The sequence below is a fragment of the Zingiber officinale genome, chromosome 4B, assembly GCF_018446385.1.
Source record: "Zingiber officinale cultivar Zhangliang chromosome 4B, Zo_v1.1, whole genome shotgun sequence".
Lineage (NCBI taxonomy): Eukaryota > Viridiplantae > Streptophyta > Magnoliopsida > Zingiberales > Zingiberaceae > Zingiber > Zingiber officinale.
This window is the reverse complement of record NC_055993.1, coordinates 65,579,493-65,596,308: the sequence shown is the minus strand read 5'-3', so window position 1 is coordinate 65,596,308 and position 16,816 is coordinate 65,579,493. Positions and strand designations below refer to the sequence as shown.

Here is a 16,816-nt window from a genome sequence, read left to right as displayed (position 1 = left end):
TAACGAATCGGGGCCGCACTATATTCGAAGCTTCTGTACATCGGGCTCGTTTCTTAACGCGGAGGTCATTGTTCCGCATACGCCCCCTCGCAGAAAAACATTGCTCGGACTAACAGGAATCGCGCCGTACAACAAGCCCCATTTCCTCGAAACACAGACGGTTAGGATGCATTGAAAGTCCGGGTCAAACCTTTTCCACGCCGGTCCAACTTCGCTGGCCCCCTCTGATCGCCTGATCTCAGCCGTCAATAACAGTGTCGTGTCGATCTTTCTCCCTCTTCGCCACGCAACTTTATTTATCGACCTCACGCCCTCCTCGCCTCACGGAAATCTCTCCTCTTCGTCCTCCTCTCTCATGCTCTCTCTCGTTGCTATTTTTGGGTTCGGTGAAAACTTAGGCGAGGAGCAAGCGATACATCGTCTTCGGTTACATATTCTCTAAGAGGATCTCGAGTAAGGCCCCAGCTGCAGGTGTAGCGCCTTCAATCTCCGCCATGAATCCGGAGTAGTAAGTGACGCATCTTAATGAATGCTAATCCGGGTTGAATTGTTTCATTGTGGATCGCGTTGTTAGTTGATGCCTTTTCATGGATCTGGCAGTTACAGATTCTGAGTTCATCTAGTATGGACGTTGCAGGGTCTCGGTTAGATGAGGAATTTCTCGGTTATGCGGGGTGATAGCAAACCTAGGCTTTAGATCGGTGATGTACTTGTTATTTTCCGGATCCAAGGCGTGGACTTGGGAAATGGTCCTTGTGATGGATCGAGATCTAGTCTCATTTTCTTCCTTCTAATTCTTTATTTGGGGGGAATTGTTAGATTAATGGTCTAATTGACCCTGTAGTCTAGCGTTCGATATGTTGCCCAGTATCCAATATTCGTCCTTACCTTGCTTTGTTGGGAATGGTTGGATTAATGAATAGGTTGCTCCATGTGACCATCGTTGCCAGATGGATCAAAATTATTTATGTAAAATGGCATATTTCCCATGGTTTATATAGCAAGGAGGTAAGTTTTTGGTTGCATGGATCACACCAAGTATTGGGTGATTTGGTCAATGCTTTTAGTTTGGACAATGTTTTAAATAGCGGTGAATAGTGCGCTATGCAGCGCGCTATTGCGTGCTACGCTCCGTGAACGCTACATAGTGTTCGCTGTTTAATGATTGTCCTGAATAGCCCACGCTATTCGGGACAATAGCGTCAATAGCATGCACTATCTTACTTAGCGGCCCATAGCGTGTGATAGCTTGGGCCGCTAAGTCCCAAGCTTCAAGCAACTAGGGCAAAGGCAGAGGCGAGGGGCGGCGAGCGGTGAGGGACAGCCAGAGGAAAGGAACAGCGAGGGGCGAGGGCGGCGAGCTGCGAGGGATGGCGAGGGGAGAGGGCGATGAGCTCTGAGGGACGGCAAGGGGAGAGGGCGACGAGCTGCAAGTGACGGCGAGGGGTGGTGACTGGAGGTGAGATTTTCTGCTTCATTTTCGTTTTGTTCGATTGGTTTTTGTTCGATTGATTTGATCGGTGAAGTTTTTATAATCAACACTCAATAGTGAAGTTTTTATCTTTCGATTGCACTGTTGATAAGCAACAGCGCCTTTTCGTTTTGCTTTTACTTTTTAGTTTTTATAATTAAACAGTGTCAATTAATTATTTGTTCTGATTTTTGTCTTTTGTTTTTTAGGATTTTGATTGTATATTTGGAATTTGCAATGTCTACAAATTTCTCAAAAAAGATAAAAAAGATATTGGTTGGAAGTATTGTTATCAAAAGGATGGGGGAAAATCCGTTCGGTGCAAATTTTAGCATGTAATGAATTATTATGATTATTTTTAGGTTATGTTATTTTTATTTTACTTATATAAGTATATTTTATTTTTTAAATTTAAAAATTGACATGCAGAAAAAGCTCGCGCTATGTGCTTCGCTATTTACGCTATGCAATGACAAGACAAAAATGCTATGAACCAACGCTATGCGATTTAAAACATTGAGTTTGGATAGGTTATTAAGTGCTTCCTGCCATGTTTATTGTGCAACAAATTGATATTTTTTCTGAATTTCTACACTATTAAAAATCTTAGGTGATTTCATTTTGTATGGTTCATGAATGTTTATATCTGTTCAGCGAGACCCTCTAGAATTTGATTGATAATATGCATCTTGAACTACTTGATAGTGAATATATTGGTGCTTGTTGTGTATTGTGTTATATGTATTACTGATTTCAATATTAGTACCATTTTACATCTGCTGTCACCTCCATTAAAAGAGCTCAACTTGCACATCTAAGTGATTTGTGATTTTATTTTGAATTTTCATATTATACATGCTTGTAGTTATAGTACATCTGCTATTCTTGCCTAACGTTTCAAATGATTTAATCTCTCTCTACTAGTTTCTCGTGTAATTTTTCATCTTCTTTGTATAAGCTAGTTACACATTTAAATTCCACCTTAAAACTCTTAAAACTGTTTTTACCAATCACGCATTGCTATTACTATCTTCCAATCTTTTTTTTAACACATCAAACAACCAACTATCCAATTATAGTCCCAACTCTTTTTTTTTTTTTTTTTTTTTTTTTGTGAAATAATTCCAAACTCTTTGAGGTCAACTATATTTGATATTTCTCTGTCCAAGGTGATAAATTTAAAATTTCAATGTTAATTTCATTAGTTATATTCTTATTATGGAAAATCTTTTTTGATCTCCCTCAATACCTACTCACACCTTTAATGATACTTGAATCAAGTGATCTTACCATTGGATCTTTCACACTCAATGAATGTGTAAATTTTGATACCAATGCACTTGTTTTCCTCTTCTCTTTCCATTCTACTCCTAATTCATGGAAAATAATGATTTCTTTTTATCTGCCTTACCTTACCTGCTGAATAGTAACTCATGTGTCTACCTTTGCATTGTCATCTTTGCTTACTATGAATTCTAAAGTGCAATTGTATATGCAGTCTTCTATAAACTTTGTGCATTATGATGACACATAGATGATGCATGTTTCATCCTTTTTCATTTTATTTATTTATTTATTTAAGCAACGTATGACATGCTGACCTGGGCGATCAACGGGTGCAGAGTCATGAGGTTTGTCGTGACCTCGTGGCGGATCACGGGTCTTCCATGACCTTGCGACTTTCCTTCATGCTTCCATAAGGTAAACAAAGAAAAAAAAGTCTCTTTAAAGATGAAGAATACATATTATTAGAAAAGATAAAAAAATATAATATATATAATTTCTAATCTTATAGACTATACTATTATTATCGAATTAGATTATTTTATATATAAATTTAATTTAGCATAATCTTAATTGATCATAATAAATTCAAATTAAATTTAGTTTAAACCTCCTTAATCGTGCCATGTTTAGTTGGTGAAGTTAAGTTAGTCCTAAATCGACTTTTACTCAATAAGGATAGACATTTTATGAGATAATATTAATTCTAACTTAATAGAAAGCATCTATGGTAGTCAAATATCAATAAAAATATTTTTTAATTAATATATTTTATATAAAAAAGGTAATGAAATCATCTCGTCATGATACGGTATTGAAACCGTGCCGTTCTATCATAAACCAAAACTCTACTTGAAATTTTAAACCTTTTATTTAAGTTTTATTTCTTTTGATAGATGGGTAAAAGAATCAGTTGGATGTTGTTCCTTTGGAATTAGCGTAATATGATGAACTTTTGATTGAACAAAATGACTAACCTTTTGATCTAATCTTATTTGTCCAACTTGTGCTATATTTGATTTGCCAACCCCACATAGTGGGATCAGGCTTGGTTGTTATTGTCCCATATTAGAGTTGAGTCTTATAAGGTGTAGCATTCACTTCTTCTGGATTTACTTGTCTTTGGTGATCAGCAATGCCTATGTTAAGTTAGACTTTCTTTGACAACATGCTAGGATTGTGGGGAGGTTGTCTGCTGTTGCTGGTGCCATAAGGCTTTTTATCTGAACCTATCTTAGGTGCCTAGTTTAGATACCAAACACGACATCTTATCTTTTACTTTGAGTTTTTCTAGGCTATGGTTAGTTGATATAATTGTAGTGAAGTCATTTTTGTTGTGGACATGCCATATGTAATGTGCTTACATTTGATCCCAATCCTTCCTTTAGAAGATTTAGTCAAATCTACTACTTTTGTTCCTTTATGTAATTTGAGTCGTCAATAGCACTTTTTCCTCGAGACTCATTCTCCTATTCAAATGCAAGGTTGGATAACCACTTACCATTTTGTACATTGAAGGACACATCTTATTGTTGAAGTACCTTTGGATACCTTGGCATTCTTATTGAATGGGTTCCATCCTGTTGCTTCATGAATGAAACTATTTTGTAAAGATGATATGGCTGGAATATCATTTATGGCCATGAATTACAACATTTGATATAGTCACAAATATGAATTATAATGCTCCCCAGGGCACGACGAGATGGTTAGAGGCGCAACAGCTAAATCTCGACGTTGAGGGTTTGATTCTCTAGTGCATTTATTGGACGCCTATGGTGCTCGAAATCCTAGTGTGCTGGGCCGGACTGGGGGCCATTTGTTTCAGGGACGGAATGTAGCGTTGTATCGTCTATCCCAGGATTAGTCGGATTGTAAGATCTGGATACGTGGTACAACAACAACAACCAAGCCTTTTCCCACTAGGTGGGGTCAGCTGTATGAATCCTTTTACGCCATTGAGCTCTATCTCCTATTATATCATCATCTATATTTAAATAAATTTTATCTTGTTTTATTGTTGCTAACCAAGTCTTTTTTGGTCTTCCTCTTCCTCGTTTGATATGGATGTTTATCATAGTTTCACATCGTCTAATTGGAGCATTTATTGGTCGTCTACATGTCCGTACCATCTTAAACGTGTCTCTCGGAGTTTGTCCTTAATAGATGCAACTCCGACTTTCTCTCTAATGCTCTCATTCCTTATTTTGTCCATCTTCGTATGTCCACACATCTACCTTAACATCCTCATCTTATGCTCATGTGCTCGAGTTATAGCCCAACATTCAGCTCCATATAACATAGCAGGTCTAACAGCGGTTTTATAGAACTTACCTTTAAGTTTAAGAGGTACTTTACGGTCACATAAAACACCCGACGCTCCCCTCCATTTCACCCATTCTGCTTGTATTCTATGTAAGACGTCTCTCTCAATCCCTCCATCATTTTGTAAAAATGATCCTAAATATTTAAATCTCTCGGTTCCAGGCAAAACTCGTCCTCTCCTATCTTAACAATTGTTTCATTACTTCTAATATTGCTAAATTTAAATTCCATATATTTTGTCTTTAATCTACTAAGCTTAAAACATTTCCCTTCTAGTGTTTCCCTCCAAGATTCTAGCTTAGCATTTACTCCTTCACGTGTCTCATCTACCAAAATAATATCATCTGCAAACAACATGCACCACGGTACTGTGTCTTGAATGTGCGCCGTGAGTTCGTCCATAATTAGTGTAAAAAGATAGGGACTATAGGATGTCAAGTATCTTTTCCGAAATAGTGCATCAAATTACAATTTACTCATACATCCTCATACATATCCTTAATTAGTTCAATATATATTACGCTAACACCTTTATTTTCTAGAATTCTCCATATAATTTCTTGGGACTCTATTATAAGTTTTTCTAAGTCAATGAATTCATGTGCAGATCTTATTTTTACTCTCGATATTTTTCAATTAATTGTCTAAGATGTATAACTTCTATTGTTGACCTTCGAGGCATGAACCCAAATTGATTTTCGCTCACCGTGGTATCATTCCTTAATATTTTTCTATTATTTTTTTTCCAAAGTTTCATGGTATGACTCATTTGTTAAATACCCCTATAGTTTGCATAAGTTTGTATGTCTCCCTTGTTCTTATATAAGGGAACTAGTGTACTTATCCTCCATTGATTAGACCTTTTTTTAGTTTTCAATATTATGTTAAATAATTTTGCAAGTCATTCAATACCTTGTTTTCCTAGGCACTTCATACCTCTATTGGAATATCATCTGGTCCAACGGCTTTTCCATTTTGCATCTCATTTAAAGTTTGTTTTACTTCTGAAGTTTGAATTCTACGATAAAAATTAACATTTCTATTCTCATTTGACCTAATTAAATTACCTAAGTTAAGTTGGTCACCTAAACCTTCATTAAAAAGTTGATGAAAATACCTCTTCCACTGCTCTTTTATTTCTCCATCATTTACTAATACCCTATTGCATTCATCTTTAATACATTTTATTTGGCTAAGATCTCTTGTTTTCCTTTCTGTCACTTTAGCTATTCTATAAATATCTCTTTCCCCTTCTTTTGTATCCAATTTTTGATATAACCGTTCAAAAGTTTCATTTTTTGCTTCACTCACTACTTTCTTAGCTTCTTTCTTGGCTATTGTATATATTTTTAAATTTTCCTCGTTCTTACAAATATATAATTCCTTATAAGCTATTCGTTTTTCCTTCACTTTCTCTTGTACTTTCTCATTCCACCACCAAGATTCTTTACTTAGTGGTGCATGTCCCTTTGACTCACCGAGTACACTCTTAGCTACTATTTTCAACTTTGATACCATCTTATTTCATGTTGTATTAGAGTCATCGTATATTTCACCAATGCTTGTACTTCTACCTTCTCCTTAAATATATTTTGTTTCCCATCCTTTAACTTCCACCACTTAATTGGATACGTGGTATATATATAAAAAAGAATTATAACATTCAAGGGTTTAGTTTTTTCACTCTAGGAAGGACATAGGAAGCTGAAAATTTTGTATTTCATTTTATTTTAGCATTTGCACAATTTAAGAATACAATATGACATAGAATGAATTGAAAACAACACAATTCTTTATCTTTCTATTGGCAGATCCATTTCTGATTCATGCAACTTTTGAGCTGAAATTTCAAGATTACACTGTTTTCTTTCTTTCTTTTTTTCTCTTTGAAGTTTCTCCAGTTATTCTCAAGCTTTCTTGTTAATTGTTTCCGAATGCCAATTTACTGATCATAATCATATTTGTTTGATTTGTAAACTTTACTCCTTATTCAGATGACTTCGTCTGAAATAAAGTTCAAAAAGCATGTGGTGGATCCACTTGTGGCATATATGTTGTTTATGAAAAAACATTAAAAATTATTATATTGATTAAAGTTGTTTAACTTTTCTACAATGAGTATACTATTCAATCTATCTAATTGATAATTCCATATAAAAGGTACACATAACCATTCAACATAAACAGCATAGAACAATCAATATTAATCAACAATGTAATACACATAAGGTGCATATAATTGTACACATACAAAGCAAGTGTTAGTTAACACTTTCTAGTTATGGCACCAAAAATTTACCTTGTGGAAGTGTTTCACAATCACAAGGATAATGCTTACAAGGTACAACACTAAAAATCTACCTTATAGAAGTGTTCCACTATCACAAGGACTATTCTTATTTGTACTATATTATAAAAATAGTTATTTGATTTGGTTCTACCTAAATTTGTTCAAATCAATCACAATTTATATTTGTTAGATGTCTATATACACGACTTCGTATATTTCCACCTTGTTCTACATTTTGATGCAAACAACATATCAGGGACTTCATGTCCTATATGCCAGGCAGTCTTGTTGCAAAAGCCAAGGGAGGCACATATGAAGGCTAGTAAAACCATGTTTCAAAACTTGAAACTTCAACTTTTGAATGGTTTCTAGTTTGTTACCTTTTATGGTGAAGTAGTGTATGTCAGTATGTTGGTGTGTAAACATTGTTGTTTCAACTATGTCCAGCTTACCAAATGAAAACAATTCTACTCGATCTTTTTGTGCTCTTAATTGATCTGTTTTGTGTGACACGTCTTCTTTTTGCAGTGACTATCTGTTCAAACTTTTGCTTATTGGAGATTCAGGTGTTGGAAAATCATGTTTACTTCTAAGATTTGCAGTAAGATGCAACTTGCATTTTTTGCTTATTATTTATTGTATCCTATATTTCAAATATAGCAACTGATGTTGAGATCGTAGTTAAAGTTAACACTGTTGAAATCCTTCTTCTTTCTTATTTTCATTTGAGAATGTTGTTACAAAATAATTCGCATAACAAGTCAAATCAGAGAAATCAAGTTTCATGTGGTTTTCAATGTAGTTTCTCTTCTATCAGTCAAGAAATACTTAATCGCAGGATGTTATGTGAATATACTTTTAGTATTATCCAATCTGAGAATTAATGGCACTAGTTAGTCTGAATTCATGTGTGGCTAGTTTCTAGAATTTTCTCTTACTAAAATACCATTTACCTTTTACAATATGATGAACATAGTTTTATCTTTTGGCAATTTCATACGTACCCTTTTAAAACCCACAAAATTGCATATTTTCCATTATAAAATCTAATATTGGTCATTTTCCCTAGATATATGAATCTCTCAAGTATAAATTAAGCTCATGCATCCACAATGCCCTTATCATAATCTTGATAACTATTTGGTTTCAGTGTTCTTATTTTTGTCTTCATTCAATTTTATTTTCTTTTAATTCAACCTTCATTCCATAATATTAAATAGTAGTATTTAAAAATAAATAGTAAAAATTATTGATAAGTGATTCTGTCAAAGCCAAGTCATATAATGCATAATATTAAAGGACAATATTCTCTCCCTAACTATTATATTTAATGCTATGGGTCTTTACTGATTGAAGACTCTGTAGGACTTGTTAATTTCTTTATTTTTTGTAGGATGACTCCTACTTGGAAAGTTACATCAGCACTATTGGAGTTGACTTTGTAAGCTATAGTTTTTTTAAAAAAAAATAAAACCGTTGAAATATTTGACTAGATCATCTGACAATGTCATTGTATTCTATCAGAAAATACGCACAGTTGAGCAGGATGGAAAGACCATTAAACTTCAAATTGTGAGTTTCTTTACCATTTTACTGTAATTTCTTCCAATTTAAGTTTTAATTTTCATCCAACGCCTTATGCCACGAAAAACCAGATAGTATCCTTATGTAAAACTTGAAACACCCTGATATTGAAGTGGTTTGTTTAGCATAGGTATGAATCTCAGGTGGGACTGGCCAGTCTGACCCAAAAAACCAGAACTGGATCCTAGTTCAGTCTGATTCTATGAGTGGATTTGATTTGCAATTGAATTAATCCTAGTTTGACCAGCCAGTTATGTTAAATCAGGTTTTGTCAAAGTTATAATTTTCCAACAATACTGCTTATTGCTATTTGATAATGTAGGGGTAAGACTGTCTTTCAATCATTAAAATAATTAAATCCTAACAAATCATTCTCTTTACTGAACTGAAACACCCAAGTTCTAGGCAACTCTTCTTTCCTTCCGGGCTATTATCTTGCCAATCGCCACAAATCTCATGCCTCAGCCAAAGTGCTGCTGATTTGATTCATTTTGACAACGATGTTTTAATAGGAGGCAAATTTTTCATATCAAATATTGTTTAACTATATATATATATATATATATATATATATATATTGTAATCTGAATTTTCGATGATTAAAGTTAGAAATTTTGTGCTTGAGATGTATAATTTACAAGGTATAGCTTTTGTTTGGTATTTAACGTTAATATTCAATGACTTATCATAGATATGATTTGCAAATTATACATGTTTTGGTTTTATCAATATTATTCTTTTAGCTTCTAAACATTAGATATATGTTTATATTTGTTAATTTTTAGATTTTCGATTTCCAATTTCCAGATATTAGCTTGACTAGGTTCATTTCTACTTCAGCATGCAATTCAACCAATTGATTCAACCCATGATTTAAAATACCGAGCCATTTTGCTCAATACTCACGGTTTTTACATTCCAACTAGGTACCGACACCTAATTGGCATAGCATGCGCACGAGAATTTCACATGCGTCATCGCATGCATCGGGTTGCGGCGCAGTACGCGACAGAAGGAATCAATTTGATTTCTTCTTTCGATCATGAGATCAATTTAATTAGGAAAACAAAATTACATAAACAATGAAGACCTACCTAGAAGCATCAATGAGGGAGATTTGGTCAATGTCTCAATGAAGGTGATCGACAAGGGCAATCGACTCACTAGCGGTGGCGAAGCGACGAGTCGACGAGGTGTCGATCACACTTCTATGGCAGGTACGATAGTAAATTTTCAATTTAAGTAGAGAAGAGATGTTGCGATCGGAATCGTGAGCAGAGGACGAGGGCGGACGGAAGAATTGATCGGCGAAAGGAGAATGCGATTCACGAGAGAAATAATAGGGTTTTATTAAAAATTTAAATATAACGGTTTTAATTAAAACCATTATATCGAAATAGAAGATATATTTATATGTTATAACTTATAATTACTGATATAATTATTATTATAATAGTGTTATGTTAATTTTTATAAAAAATTATATATATAATTTCTAATTAATAACTAATTAAATAAATTGTTAATTATCTAATATAATTATAATATATAAATTTATTTTTATTATAAATAAAAAATTTTAAATTTTAAATTCATATTTGTAATTTATTAAAAATGAAATTAAAATTATATACATAAATATACAACAATAACAACCAAATCTTATCCTATTAGATGAGATCAACTATATGGATTTTTTTTATGTTATTGATCTCTATTTCCTACTATATCATCATCTATATTTAAATAAATTTTATTTTGTTTTATTGTTGCTAATCAAGTCTTTTTTTTTTTTTATCTTTCTCTTTCTTGTTTGATACGTGTTTGTCATAATTTTACATCGCCTGATTGAAGCATTTATTGGTTGTCTAAGTACATGCCCGTACCATCTTAAACATGTCTTTCAGAGTTTTATCTCAATAGATGTAATTTTGATTTTTTCTCTAATATTCTCATTTCTCATTCTATCTATCCCATATATGTACACATCCATCTTAATATCCTCATCTTTGCAACTCTCATCTTTTGTTCATGTGCTCGAGTCATAGCCCAACATTCAGTTCCATATAACATAACAGGTCTAATTGTAGTTTTATAGAATTTTCCTTAAGTTTTAGGGTTACTTTACGATCATATAAAACACCCGACGTTCTCCTCCATTTAACCATCTTGCTTATATTTTATGTAAGACATCTCTCTAAATCCCTCCATTATTTTGCAAAAATGATCTTAAATATTTAAAGCTCTTAGTTTCGGGTGACTCATCATCTCCTATTTTAACAATTGTCTTATTACATCTAATATTGCTAAACTTAAATTTCATATATTCTGTTTGTATTCTACTAAGCCTACAATCTTTCCCGTCTAGTGTTTCCCCCAAGATTTTAGTTTACCATTTATTCCTTCACGTGTTTCATCTACCAAAATAATATAATTTGTAAATAATATTCACCACGATACTATGTTTTGAATGTGTGTAGTGAGTTCGACCATAATTAATATTAAAAGTTAAGTACTTAGAGTTAATCCTTGATGTAACTTTATCTTTATTGGAAATATTTCAGTTATTCCGCCTGAAGTCTTTAGTCTGGTCGTTACATTCACGTACATATCCTTAATTAGTTTAATATATGTTATGCTCAAGGTTTAAAATTTCGACCCGTGTCGAAATTTCGGTTTAAGATCGGAACGATACGATTTCGGTATTTTTTATTTATCTATAATAATTATATGATAAATATGTTTATGGTGTATATAAAAATAAGTTGTATATTGATTTATTATAAGTTCTCAATTTTTGAATAATTTAATATTGTTAGAAAAATTAATTAAAAATAGTTTTATTTAAATAGAATTGATATATCAATAATTCAAATTAAAATGAAAATATCTATAACAGTAATAATAATAAAAAGTATATAAATTAATACAAGATATTACTTTATATTAATAATAATTATATAAAAAAATATCAAGTAAAAAAAATTTTAAAAATAAAAAAATATATCAGAATATAAATATAATTTATTAGAATTTTTAAAATTTTTATAGAATTTTTATAGAATTTTTTTAAAATTTAAATGAAATTTAAAATAATAAAAAAATATTAGAATATAAATAAGAATTATTATATTTTTTAAAATTATTAAATCAAATTTAAAATATTATTTTTTCAGAATATTAATTAATAAAATTTATTAAATTTATTTTAATTTTAAATATATTTTTTATATATTTTATTAAGATAATTTAATTAGAGTTTATAAAAGGCTCTTCGAAATATCACACATTCTCCTTAAGAATTATTTAAATTAATTAAATAAAATAAATAATTATTGAAAATGAAAAAAAAACCCACGGGATGCAGCTAGAGGCGTCACAGGTCGTCGTCGGAAGTGTCCCGCGTCTCCTCCGCCGTCGACGGAGGCGTCCCGCGTCACCTCCGCGCCGTCGAGACAGGGACACCTCCTTTGCCGAGCTTGGCTGCCAGGCGGAACGGTAAAAACCATCCATGCCGGGCAACACGGAACGACATTTCATACCTTGGTTTCATTACCACTTCTCTTTTCTGGATTTCTCTATATAATTTCTCTTAGTACTCTATTATAAGCTTTTTATAAGTCACTGAATACCATGTGTAGATTTTATATTTGCTCCTGATATTTTTCAATTAGTTATCTAAGAAGATGTATATCTTCTATTATCGACCTTACAAGCATGAATTCAAATTGATTTTCGGTGGTCTTCTTAATTTTTTTTCTATTACTTTTCCCCAAAGTTCATGGTATGACTCATTAGTTTAATACCCTTATAGTTTGCATAATTTTGTACGTCTTCCGTATTCTTATACAAGGGAACTAGAGTACTTACCCCTATTGATTAGACATTTTTTTCGTTTTCAATATCATGTTAAATAATTTTACAAGTCATTTAATACCTTATTTTTCTACCCATTTCCATATCTATATTAGAATATCATCTAGTCTAGCGACTTTTTCATTAAGCATCCTATTTAAAGCTTGTTCTACTTTAAAACTTTGAATTTTACGATAAAAAATTAAATTTCTATACTTATTTGACCTACTTAAATTGCCTAAGTTAAGTTAATTAAAATACCTCTTCCACTACTCTTTTATTTCTCCATCGTTTACTAGTACCCTACTATATTTATTTTTAATACATTTTATTTGGATATTCTATAAATGTCTCTTTCCACATCTTTTGTATCCAATTTTTGATTTAATCGTTCAAAAGTTTTATTTTTTTGTATTATTCACTACTTTCTTAGCCTCTTTCTTGGTTATTGTATATTTTTTTAAATTTTCCTCGTTCTTACAAATATATAATTCCTTATAAGTTCATTTTTCCTTTATTTTCTCTTGTACTTTCTCATTCCACTATCAAGATTCCTTATTTAGTGGTGTATGTCTTTTTGACTTATCGAATACACTCCTAACTACTATTTTCATCTTTGATATCATTTTATCTTATGTCGCATTAGAGTCACCATATATTTCACCTAATACTTGTACTTTTACCTTTTTCTTAAATATATTTTGCTTTCATTCTTTAACTTTCACCACTTAATTCTAGGAGTTGTATATATTCTCTCTATTGATATTATGTTTGAGGCGTATATCTATATATTAATAACCTATGTTGGGTAGTTAAGCTTTCTTTAGGGATGACCTGATTACAAATTTTTCTATCCTTCTTCCTAATCACAAGAAAGTTAATTTATGATTTATTATTCTTACTTTTGAACGTGACTAAGTGTTCTTCTCTTTTCTGAAAAAAATGTATTAGCTAATATAAGGTTATATGCTATCGCAAAATCTAATGTAGTTTTCCCTTTTTCACTTCTCGTTCCAAACTCATAACCTCTATGTACCCTCTTATATTCATTTTTTATTCCGACATGTTCATTTAAATCACCTCCTATTAAAATCATTTCATTTGGAGGAATGTTTTGTACTCATAACTTAAAACTCAAGTTTTTTTATCATCTTTCCGTTTATCCATTTTATCTCTTATATGCACAAAATATCAATTTCTTCTCCTAATCATCGTATCTACTACCTCCATTGATTTACGAGTGAGGGTTCTTATGTTTCATGTTCCAAATTTTAGACGATTAGTTTCCTATCATATTTGTTTTTATCCAACTTATGGTGTGAGAACTCTTGCCTCATGAGATGTATCGGTCCTTGCCGATACATACAGTTGAATTTTGCAACGTGAACTCTTGCATATTTAGCACTACATCTGAGTTCTGGAGATGTAACGGTCTTTGCCGAGACGTTATAGTCGGACCCTGCAATGCGTTCCTTGGAACAACCTAGCATTAATACAAACAATAGTTTAATGAATTCATTTATTGAACATTTACTATAGTTTTAACGCTGGTCACAACCTAACACAACCCTCCTTTATTCGGGCTTAGGATGGGCCATGATTGATTCGTCATGGGCAGAGTTAAAATTATATACATAAATATGTAATATATTATTTAAAATATATATGATTTCTAATTAATTATTATAATTTATAATTAATTAATATAATTATTATATATAAATTCATATTTTTATTTTTTTTATTAAAATATTAAAAATAAAAATATTTTAATTAGAAATTTTGAATTTATATTTGTAATTTATTCAAAACTAAATCTTAAATTAATTTTATAATTTAAAATAGTTTAAAATTTTAAAATAATTTTAAAAATCTATAAATTATTTTAAAATTTTATAAAAAATTTAAAAATTAAAATAAATTTGAATTGTTTAAATAAATTTAATTTTTGAATGTAATATAAATTATAGTATTTAATATTATATAGAATATTTATAAAGAGAATTATATAAAGTAAAGTATAATATAAATTGCTGGCCAATTCCCTTCATAATATATATCAGTTGGAGTTTTTCAAAATTAATTAATTTTGGGTATTTTTCATGCAATTGAAGTTTACATCCCTTTATCCATCTTTAATTTTCTAATTTATTCCTTAATATTCTCTTAAGTAAATTAACTTAAATTAGTCAAATATTAGCAATTTGATCATTTATGACCTAAAATTCATTTACGAATGTTATAGCTTACTTGCATTTTATTTTCGCTTATTTTATGCATAATTTTAATCATTTTTTGCTATTTTTTCACATTTTATGGTTAAACTATAATTTATTTTTTCATCCGATTCACGTCACTCCTTTTGGTATTAGTAAGGTATTGCATTATGATGTATCAATTTTAATTTGAGTTTTTCATATATCAATTTTCTTTAAAGAAAAATACATTTACTTATTTTTGCTTAACATTTATATTTAAAAATTAAAAACGACCAAAATTATATCGGTACGATATGATACCGAAACCGTATCGTTACTGTTCGAATCCAAAACTTGCACGGTTCGAAATTTTAAACCTTGAATGAACCAATGACTCAGCTTTCCTGGTTTGATTCTCATAGCTATAGTTTGTTCAATAGGCTTGTGGAGATCACATCACTGGTATAGTCAAGTGTGAATCTTTTAGAAGCAGAGTTCCTTTTCGCTGGGGTTCTAAAGATAAATGAATTGAGTAATGCTAATTGCAAAGCATTTAGTTGTTATTACCCTTTAAATGCAATAATTATTTCATTAATTTTTTTATGAAATGTTTTTTTCATTAATGATCAGCCAATAATGAGATGATGCTTTTGTGGCATCGCAGTGGGATACTGCTGGGCAAGAGCGCTTCAGAACCATCACAAGCAGCTATTATCGAGGTGCTCATGGCATCATTGTAAGTCTAAAGTTAAAATTAATTTCATGATTTCGTAACCTATTAATCTTATTAACAAGCTTGTTCATAAACTCTGACTTTTGTAGGTGGTGTATGATGTGACAGACCAGGAGAGCTTTAATAATGTGAAGACTTGGCTAAATGAGATTGACCGATACGCAAGCGATAATGTGAACAAGCTTCTGGTGGGCAACAAGAATGATCTTACTGCAAAAAGAGCTGTATCATATGAGACAGCCAAGGTAATTTATTTTCCTGGATATTCCAAACCTGTTTGATTATAATTTCCCACATTTTAATCAATAAATTGGATCTGCTGCAGAATAGGGATTAGTAAATTTTTACTATTTAGTGCCATAATTTTCATTTCCGACAATATAGGCATTTGCCGATGAGATTGGTATTCCTTTCATGGAGACTAGTGCGAAAGATGCTACCAATGTTGAGCAGGCGTTCATGGCCATGACTGCTGCCATCAAGAATAGGTATCTCTTCACCAACTAATACAAAGCTGGCTTCCTTCTATTATTTTACTGATTGTTTGAGAATGTATTCAATTGTGTGCAGGATGGCCAACCAACCAGCCAGCAACAATGCAAGGCCGCCAACAGTACAAATCCGTGGACAACCTGTAACCCAGAAGAGCACCTGCTGCTCTTCCTGAGAATTTTACGATTGCTTGTAAAAACTACCTGTTACTCTGATACAATGCCCTGCCCTGTGTTACGTTCATTGCAAGTTTGACGCATTGATTCATACCTTACTAGTCATTTAGTTGTACAAATTGAATATTTCTATTATAATGTCTGATATTCCCGTACGAATTTGGCGTACAACTTGGTCAAGTCCCATGTAAGACATGCTTGGAAACAATGTTTTAAAAGTGTTATGCCCGTATAGGATTGATATACAATGTGATTGTTGAGGGTGGGGTGCGGGTAACGTAGGCCTGTACCTTGGAAGAATGCCACAGTTTGCAACCGCCAATCATAAGCCTCATGGAACAAATCAGCCTCTTGAAAAGATGAAAAGATGAAAAGAAAAAAACTGGGATCTCAGCTAGTCAATTAAAC

General features: G+C 31.9%; 1 protein-coding gene across 1 annotated transcript; it reads left to right on the top strand.

Annotated features, from left to right (window-relative positions):
• Positions 1–297: 297 nt before the first annotated feature.
• On the top strand, positions 298–16,563 carry LOC121975110 (ras-related protein RABD2a). Its single transcript, XM_042526520.1, has 8 exons — positions 298–508; positions 7,899–7,971; positions 8,764–8,811; positions 8,895–8,942; positions 15,672–15,743; positions 15,830–15,985; positions 16,125–16,228; positions 16,311–16,563. Exons 1-8 carry the CDS (start codon positions 495–497, stop codon positions 16,405–16,407), a joined length of 612 nt encoding a protein of 203 aa, XP_042382454.1. The 5' UTR covers positions 298–494; the 3' UTR covers positions 16,408–16,563.
• Positions 16,564–16,816: the final 253 nt, after the last annotated feature.

Bases quoted from the DNA above. Each gene is read 5' to 3' on its own strand.
- LOC121975110 (XM_042526520.1), top strand. The intron at 8,812-8,894 runs GTAAGCTATAGT...GTATTCTATCAG, and splicing joins GCACTATTGGAGTTGACTTT to AAAATACGCACAGTTGAGCA. The intron at 15,744-15,829 runs GTAAGTCTAAAG...TGACTTTTGTAG, and splicing joins GAGGTGCTCATGGCATCATT to GTGGTGTATGATGTGACAGA.